Source organism: Pistacia vera, unplaced genomic scaffold, assembly GCF_008641045.1.
Source record: "Pistacia vera cultivar Batoury unplaced genomic scaffold, PisVer_v2 Contig36, whole genome shotgun sequence".
Taxonomy (NCBI): domain Eukaryota; kingdom Viridiplantae; phylum Streptophyta; class Magnoliopsida; order Sapindales; family Anacardiaceae; genus Pistacia; species Pistacia vera.
Genome location: NW_022196179.1, coordinates 697,753 through 707,650, shown reverse-complemented (window position 1 = coordinate 707,650; position 9,898 = coordinate 697,753). Strand labels below are relative to the sequence as shown.

Sequence of the window (9,898 nt, the reverse complement as noted above, 5' to 3'; positions counted from 1 at the left end):
AAATGGGCATGAATGATTGACGAATTATTAACTTTTTACAATTCTCCAAGCCCTTCTTTGTCTCATTAAAATTATTAAAAAATAAGTGTCTAAATATTGCATGTGCCCCCCATTCTGTGTCTAAATTTTCCTGCCATCCAATCAGACAGAATTCTTGAGACTTTGTTGCTCCAACTGGATTTTGATTAGCACAACAATTGATTAATAATTTTCCTTTCAAAGGAAGAAAGATAATAATCAATCTTAATTAATACGAGTGGTTGTGTGGGTGCACCAGGATGAAGATTAATCATTCATATAAGGCTGCTGGGTCAGGACCATGATGGCAACCATAAGCTTCTAAATTCCCAGTATTATATTTTAATAATTGGTGTATTAAACAAAAAGCTTGATATATATATATATATGAACAGCAACCTAACTGGATAAAGCATTTAAGATTAGGCTAGAAAATTTGAATAACGAGCTCTATTACTACTACAAAGTCAAATTAAGTAAAAGAGAGTTGTTGAGTGGACTATTATAATGTTTAATTTGTGTGAGATAATAACAGATTAACTCTTTTTCATCACTATATAAAGAGGAAAGGTTGCCATATCTTACACAAATCCAACCATTCCATCACTACAAGCTATAGCTCGTATTGGCAAGCTAGAAACTTCAAAAATGAAAGGGCTTGTAGTGATGACGTTTTGTTTCTTTCTTTTGCTTGTTGCTTCTCCTTCAGCTTTAGCTTCCAGGAAAAGTTCCAAATACCCAAAACCATGCAAACAAATTGTGCTTTATTATCATGACATCCTTTTTGGTAGAACTCGCAACATTCTCTCTAATTCAACATCTTACAGAATTACAAATGCGACCAACCTAGGCAACTACCAGTTTGGCTCCCTCATTATTTTTGATGATCCCATTACCAAAGATGAAAACCTCCGCTCTCCTCCGGTCGCCGCAGCTCAAGGGCTGTATGTTTACGATATGAGAACTGACTACAGTACATTCTTTGCATTTTCTTTGATTTTCAACTCGACTGAACATAAAGGTACTATCAATATCATGGGGTCCGACCCTTTAGGGGCGCCTACTCGGGATCTCTCAGTGGTTGGAGGAACTGGAGACTTTTTCATGGCTAGAGGTATTGTAACTTTCACAACTGAAGCTATCGAAAGCATTGAGTATTTCCGCCTCAAGATGGATATTAAATTGTATGAATGTTATTAGTTAGAGTTTATGTACTCGGCTCTCTTTAATTTTGCGATCGGATAATCTTTGCTTTAGTAATTGTTGAGCAAGGGAGCTCGTGTAGTGTGCACAAATAAGCAACCTTGATTAAGGTTTGCAAATGTGTCTTTGTTTTAGTACCATTTGTAATAGAATTAATCCAGTTTTATATGTTTGAGTGTTCTGGGAATTTTCCATAATTGATCTTGCAAATATCTATAGACCCTTTAGCTGGTTTGTAATCTGAAAGTAAGATACGCATTCATAATGTATTATCGTTTTGGAAGTTAATGGTGGAAATTTAGTGATGTTAATTGGACACCGTGATATAAATTTCATTTTCCTGACAAGAAATTGTTTATCTTCCAAGAATCTGGACTATAATTTAATGGACTTTGTCACTCAATAAAATCCAATCAGCTCCCTCAATTTCGATTGTGACACAAACAATATTTCCAGGTCAACTCGGGACTCTTTCAAAGCTGGAGAGTCCATTTCTGACAGCGCACTATCACACTCTCTCTCTCGGAAGCATCATAATTCATAACTTTAACACAACATTATACCTAACAGCACCATTCTTGCTACTAGCAAATTTGAGTATCCATGATTAAAATGGAAATCGTGAAATTAAACTAATCATCTTGTCCTTGACTTGTTTTCTTAGTGGGTTAGTACTCAGTTTCCTTCACCTTTCCGAAATCAATGTTCATGTCATTTTCTTGCCTCTGGGATTAGTTAATTAACTATTTTTCTCGTTTAGTATAGTTCACTTGCCCTATCCTTTCACTGTCTCTATCAATCCATTCAGTTCTGAAATCTATATCAAGTCAGTCTTTAGAAAAGTATGCATATCAATAATTACTTTACAAAAAAAATTAAAGAAACAAACTTAGATTTTTTTTTTTTTTTGTGACTAGGGTGTCAGGTCATTTTGTGCATAACTCAAGTAATTCATGAGGCTTTGAAGTTAACAGCCAGGTAAACCTTCAATGATCATCCTTATTAACAACTGAGGTGAATCGAACTTAAGACTTTTTAGGTAATATTCCAAGAGTCTCTATTCAATCACTCGATCACCTAGAGGTAGTTAATAAACTTATTGTTGAAATCCTAAGTCGAAAAGACTTAGAATTTTATGAAATTAATTATATGTCACTCTTTGAAGAAACAAGCCGATTGGATCTTCCTGTATAACTTAGTGATCATTTAATAAAAATATTCTATTTTTTTCTTTTCCAAACTTTTAATTGCATCATTGAAACTTTGGAGCTTTCACATGTGAGGATATAATTGAATTACTGGCAATGATGCCGTCTTGCTTTTCACTTAATTATAGATAAGATCTTGTTAAGAGATTGGTGGTTTAAGATGGCAAGATGATTTAACAAGAAAGCAAAATTCTATTAGCATTAATATTACAGGTACTGGTCGGCTTCTAACTGAGAATGAACTCACCTACCATAAGCGCAACCTTTCACTTTACTCACTTTCATTTAAAGACCTCACCAACCACTATAAAGCAAAATCAACACCAAACCCCACCAATCTTCCACCAAATGAATCAATAAACGGTGAAGATGAGACAAGTATGGGGCCACATTCCATGTTCCCAGTACATAATCCAAAGCTCTACAAATTTATTTAAGTTCAAGCTAAGAATATGCCCATTAGTTTATTAACTTCAACAGCTTTTTTATGATTGCTTGTTTAGAGGGACTACTTGATGAGGGTATTGTCAGCACTATGATCCTAGAAGATAAAATATGAGTTGGGTTATGTGAATTATAAGTGGGTTTAATTAATTTTCTGAGCTTCATCGTGAAGAGCAAGTTAATTCAGATCAAGTCCAACAACTCCTGATTATTATAAGCTTTGAATGTTCATATTTTTATAAGATTATTCAATGGCCTAATCGAACTTGTTTATTCATTATTGACTTTTAACTAATTCATCATTCTTTATCCAATTAAAAAAAGCAATGGCCTTTTCACAAACCTAATAAAGTGCTCAGACTGATATACATAATATTCGAGCATATGATTTGTCGGCATAATGAGCCAGCTGCTCAACAAATTTATCCAATCCCTTTACTTAATTAGTATTATGTAAAGTAATGAATAGACTTATTTGAGAAAGAAACACCGCGGAGAACTAAATATTCCAAGCGAAAAAACAAATGAGATAACATTTTTCTTTTCCAGTTTGTTCTTCTTCAAAGTTTATGTAAGTTTAAACTGTTAAGTAGTAGCCGGTGATATGCTTGCCAGTTGGCTCATGAAGAAAAATCCGATTATGGAATCCCTGGAAGGCTAGAACAATTGCTTACAAATTAAGATGCCCTGCTTCTGATTATGCCCTTAGGCCTCCGTTTTGTTTTTATCCATAGAGTGAGTTGTTTCAAAGGCACAGATTGACCAAGAACGAATTAAACTCACCCAACAAAGCAGTTTTGAAGAACACAACAATGGTGTCAAGAAGATGCAGAATTGTTACGTTATTCTTAATTATGTTCCTTGCAGCATCCAATGCAAGGAAAATTAAACAGTATAAACCAATTAAGAGTTAGTCCTATACTTCCATGATGTTATTTACAATGGCAAAAATAAGGACAACGCAACATCTGCAATAATCTAACCATTTTGGCAGGCGATTTTCATTTCGGAAACATTGCAGTTTTTGATGACCCCATTACTCTTGACAACCATTTTTACTCCAGGCCTGTTGGTAAAGCACAAGGCATGTACATATACGACACCAAAAACACCTATACTGCCTTCTTCGGCTTTTCATCTCTTCTTTAACAGAACAGACCACCAAGGCTCCAAAAATTTCATTGGAACCGATCCCACTCTGCTCAAAACCAGAGACATTTCAGTGGTGGGTGGCACTGGAGACTTTTTCATGCACCGTGGCATCACCACTTTAATGACTGGTGCATACGAAGGTGATGTCTACTTTCGTTTGCGTGTTGATATCTAATTTTATGACTGTTTGTAATTAATGATTTGATTGTGAGAGTGAGATGGAAAAAACATGTGGTGAAATGTTAAGTGTAATTGTATTAATGAAGAGATTGAAAAAGAGTGTTATGAATTTGTCTATTTTTGTTTGTATCATTACATGTTTCTTTATTATTTACTTTGACCAATAATTTGCACGAGTTGGTGTGCAACCAATATATCTGCTTCTTGACAATGGAGAATAAATTAAGAATTTTGATTATTGAAGATGTTGGGTGAGGTGTAATGGATCTGTTCGGTGATATAGGCAGCTCTACTTTTTTTTTATTTTTTATTTTTTATTTTTTTTTAAGTGTGGCTGGCTGCTTGATATAATGTAAGATTCTTTTGGCAATAAGTCATCAGGTCATTTGTATGTAGAAAACACAGCTTAGAAAATGAGCCAAAAAAACAAAAAGAGGGCCCGATGGGTGTCTGCTTGAATCATCCTAGCAAGATAGATTTATCTGTAAAGCTATGTTCAATTTTGACGGCACTGAACTTTTATACTGTACAAGTCAATCATCCTGGACGGTGGGTGATTTTTAATATTACTATTGGTGTACGTTTGCTTTAGGTTCATAAAAGATAACAATGGAATATATCTTTTAATTCCGTAATTATCACGTTTGTGTTGTCAATAAATGAAAGATTTTGGTAATTTATCAATATCATAGTGAAAGTAATATAAGGGATAATTCAATTACCGTATGAAAAAGTGTTATTTTTTTATTATTGGGTTAATCCATTGTTTATACCAATTTCATCCTTTAATTAATAAATATTTTGAAAACAAATGTCCTTATATGTCTACTAAATAACAGTTAGTCTAAACATACGAAATGACTTCTATAACCTCATAAATTAATTTTTTAGACAGAAATACCATCACTATTTATATGAATAATACTCAAAATACCTCCAGTCACTCAAGACGACTGTCGGCCGTTGACTACCACAGTCGACCGCCCCTAACAATCACCAGAACGGTGCACAATCGATAGGATTTGGCCGATCATGCACCGATCTGGTTGTTTTTAACCAGATCAATGGTCGTTAATGGTCACAGATCTGACCGTTTTCGACCAGATCAACGACCATCTATAAGGATTACAATACAAAATTGGGATCCTGATTTTATATATTAGTTGAGACAAGAACTGTAATCTCATAAGTGTTAAGAGTTGTCGACCACTTTAGTATTGATGGGTTACACAGACGCATTCAGAGGTTTTGTTGACTTCATTGTAAAACGAGAGAGTTGAGTCAATATTGAAATAATATTGACTCTACTGAACGTAATTTACATTGGATAAACTAGGATAAATTACTTTTATTACTTTCTCTCTTTACTGTTTGTGCTTGTTTGTTTATTGTTTATTTTGTTCTCGTATTACTCTATGTTTCCTTCAATAAAAATATAGATCAAACAATCCTCATCTTTATCTATTTAATTTCTTTCAAAGGGCGGCTGGAATTTGTGGACATCCACCCAACACCCCTTGAGCAACCTCTTAAAGCGCGAGTGGTCAACAGTTGAAATGGGCAATTTCAGCCCATAAACCATGTTCTTCAGGCAATTGAACCCCAAGCTCATAGGTCTAACCAAATATTATCACAAGAAAAAGGAAACTTTTGCTGTGAAATAAATAAAATGTTTCAAGTATAAAACAAATAAATTAAGAGAAAAGTAAGAGAGTTTGCATTGTTGCCTCTCAAACTTTCGGGTGTAACCTACAATAAATTGCAATTATTTACCATAATGCAAGGAAATCGTGGCTTCAGATTTCCTTTTTGGATGTAGGGAAGAAATATGAAATTTGAAAAGGAAAAATATGTCATGTTTGACAATTTGGACAAGCTTAATATATACACTAAGAGGATCTCTTCCACCTAACTTACGATTTTCTTTGAAATTCTCTTTACTACTTCGGTTGATTAAATATTAATTCTATTATAGTGAACTTTCGTCCCTAGTTTGAACAGAAAAGTTTTCATAAAAAAAGAAGAAACTCCTTGTCATTTTCAATGAAGAAGAAGTTGCAGTAAACGCTCTTCATTTGCCTCATGAGTTAATTAACTAAACTACACCAAACAGAAAATAACATTATAATTTGTGTATTAATTAGGAATAAGTTTTGGCTGTTATACTGGATTTAGTAGGTGACATTCTTGGAAGTTAGCTCATTAAGAAAAGTCCGATTACGGAATCCCTTGATGGCTGGAAAAATTTCATACAAAGATGCCCTGCTTCTGATTATGCCCTTAGCCCTCATTTTTGTCTTTAAACTACTCACCCTAGTGTATAAAGAGCACGATTGACGAAGAACGAATTAAACCCAACCCACAAACTAGTTTTAAAGAACACAACAATGGTGTCAAGAAGATGCAGAATTGCTGTGTTCTTTTTAATTATGTTTCTTGCAGCATCCAATGCAAGGAAAATTAAACAGTATAAGCCATGCAAGGAGTTAGTCTTATACTTTCATGATGTTATATACAACGGCAACAACAAGGACAACGCAACATCTGCAATTGTGGCAGCGCCACACGAGGCTAATTTAACCATTTTAGCAGGCCATTTTCATTTCGGAAACATAGCAGTTTTCGATGATCCCATTACTCTTGACAACAATTTTTACTCCAAGCCTGTTGGTAGAGCACAAGGCATGTACATGTACGATAGCAAAAAAACCTTCACGGCTTGGCTAGGATTTTCATTCCTCCTTAATAGCACACATCACCAGGGCTCCATAAATTTCATTGGAGCCGATCCTATTATGGTCAAAACCAGAGACATTTCTGTGGTGAGTGGCACTGGAGATTTTTTCATGCACCGTGGCATCGCTACTATAATGACTGATGCATATGAAGGTGAAGTCTACTTTCGTTTGCGTGTTGACATCAAATTTTATGAATGTTGGTAGTTAATTAGGCATAAACATGATTTGACTTTCAGTCTAATTACGTGTAATTTGTGGAAAAAATATGTGGGTGAAATGTTGTATATTTATGAGATTGAATAAAAGTTATGGTTTGGTCTTCCTCCAGAGTCTATATTTTATTTGTATTATATGTTTCTTTATTTACTTCTGTTACCAATTAAAAACCTGTATTATGATGTACAACTAAAGATATCTGCTTCTTGACAATGTAGACTAAATTAAGAATTTTGTGTGTAATGGATTTGTTTGGTGATACAGGCAGCTCTACTTCTTAATTTTTCTTTTATATCTGAGATTCTTCTGGAAAATAATTTTAATTAAGGGCATCCGGTCATCTCTATGTATAAAACACAGCTAAGCATATTGAGTGAAAAAACAAAATGAGGGCCCGATGGACTCTTCCTGAATATCCTATCAAAAGATAGACTTGTCTGTAAAGCTATGTTCAATTTTGACTGGACTAAAATTTTATATGTTTTTTTTTAAGCAGATATTAGTATTATATATATAATTAATAATCATGTTCTGAAAATTTTAACGTGTAGAAGTTGTGAGCTTCATAAAATATAAAATCCATTCCAACACTGATTACTTATTTGTTTTTAGTCTACATGTTAAAAACTTTAATACGTCTGAATTTGAGAATTTATATATATATAGTATATACAAGTAAGGAGAAGAAAATGAATATAATGTAAAAGGAGATACAATGTCTAATTTTATTGTCGTTAATTATGTTTACAGAACAAGAAGCTGCAAACAACTAAACGCAAGCTTTGTTTATAGTGGGTATACTAGGTTTTCTTCAAAGTAACGAGACAAAAATTGTAAACCTCCTATTATTATTATTATTATTATTATTATTTTAATAAAGATAGAGACAAATACTTCTTATAACCTTCTTTTACTAAAGTTAATGTGGCAATTCGCATTTGATCAAACATGACCCATTGTTAAATAGGTGAGACCTATTTCGAACTGACCAATTACGAGTTGACATGTCGTGTTTATTAGAGAAAATTAATAAGAAGGGTTTGTGAATGTAGTATTACTGGTTTTTTTTTTTTATTTTTAAAAGAACGGCTAGAAATAGTGGATATTCACCCAAACAACATCCTTTGCAACTCAATTACGCAACAATAGAAATGGGCTTTTCAGCCCATAATCACTTCTCCANTTTTTTGTTTTGTTTATATATAGGGGAAAAAGTCACATAATTACCGTTTGACTGTTTTTGAATTTACTATCATATCCTTCTTCAGTTAAACTTAACAAATAGATATTAACATAAAGTGGGTAATTGTTGTTTTGAAACTTTTCGGCTAGAAAATTATATTTAGGGCAAACTTTGGGTGGGAAGATGTCATTCGCCCCACACTTTAGTCCTTAACCGTAAGGGTGTGCAAATCTGGATATCCGATCCGAATATGGCATTTTCTGATCCGATCCGAATTTTCGGATCATACTATACCCTGATCCGAATTATGTGGATATCCGGATTTACGGATATCTGATTATTCGTATCAGATAACCGGATATCCGAATGTGATCCGAATTTAACAATTTTCTTTTTAAAATCAAATAATTCTAGAAATAAAATTGAAATTATAATTCCCTTACAATTACATGATAAAAGTATCTAAAAAAATTAACATGAAGCATAAAACATTTAACTTATATTGTCCAAACACTGTCACAGCCTAAATGACTATGCTATCTTCAAATCTTCATTGCCAAATCCTACTCGCCTCACACATGGTTTCTTGTTACCAGATTGACCATTGTATCTAGACTGTGATTTTGAGCCACTAACACCAGCAGATTTGGACCAACATGCCATCAAATCGCGCAGCAGGAAGAACATGAAAATATGAAATTGTTGGGCGTAAGGCTCCACCTGATGTGTAAAATTATTAAAACAAATAGCTGAATTGAACAACTGCCTAAATTGCTAAGCTTATCTTCATATCAGATGGCTTTGTCTCCCTTAACTACTCGTCATCATCCTCCTGTACAAAACAAAACAAAACAAATAAACCATTTCAATAAACAACTTTTAAGATTAACAACAAAATCAATATACTGAAAATGAAAATATGCTCAATAACATGTGACAGTTTTGATTCGAGGATTGCAAATTAAATGTGAATATGGTGCTTATTAGTTCACTAATACATGCATTATTCTTGTTAGAAAGCTAAAATGTAGATGAGAAAGTATCTCTAAAAGAGATGTTATTATCACACCTTACTTAATTTACTTGCATAAAGTTAAACACTAAAGAGATGTTGTTAACTGTTCCTATCTCAACAGTCAGCACTTCACCTTTCGGTGAAGCAGCAAACAATGCATCCAAACAACCAAATTAAAACATTTTCAGTTTCTCATAATATTCTTTTCTACTTTCTATCACCAACCTGCTTCCTTCCCAATAAACAAAGCCAGGAAAATTCTCCAGTGGATTAGATTTAGGGGTCAAACTACAATACCCAGATACTTTTTTCGGTGATAAAGATTAAATTATAAAAACAAAGTTTTATTGTAGTCAAATTTGTAGATTCATATTTATTGTAGCCTCAGGGATATATGACATGAACAAAATTCAGTAACTCTAAATTCTAAAGAAATTAACTTAGCTCGATTTGGGGCTTCAATCTTCAAAGAGACTGAGATCTGACAGAGTTGAGCGAGAGACACTGGCCGCTGTGCGTGTTCGAGCGAAAGAGACCGAGA

General features: G+C 33.6%; 2 protein-coding genes and 1 pseudogene across 2 annotated transcripts; all 3 read left to right on the top strand.

Moving 5' to 3' along the window:
* The first annotated feature begins 592 nt into the window (after positions 1-592).
* LOC116139937 (dirigent protein 5-like) lies at positions 593-1,401 on the top strand. The gene has a single exon (XM_031425581.1). It carries the CDS (start codon positions 667-669, stop codon positions 1,216-1,218), a length of 552 nt encoding a protein of 183 aa, XP_031281441.1. The 5' UTR covers positions 593-666; the 3' UTR covers positions 1,219-1,401.
* A 2,284-nt stretch (positions 1,402-3,685) lies between these two features.
* On the top strand, positions 3,686-4,218 carry LOC116139846 (annotated as a pseudogene).
* A 2,352-nt stretch (positions 4,219-6,570) lies between these two features.
* Positions 6,571-7,231, top strand: LOC116139973 (disease resistance response protein 206-like). The gene has a single exon (XM_031425621.1). It carries the CDS (start codon positions 6,593-6,595, stop codon positions 7,145-7,147), a length of 555 nt encoding a protein of 184 aa, XP_031281481.1. The 5' UTR covers positions 6,571-6,592; the 3' UTR covers positions 7,148-7,231.
* Positions 7,232-9,898: the final 2,667 nt, after the last annotated feature.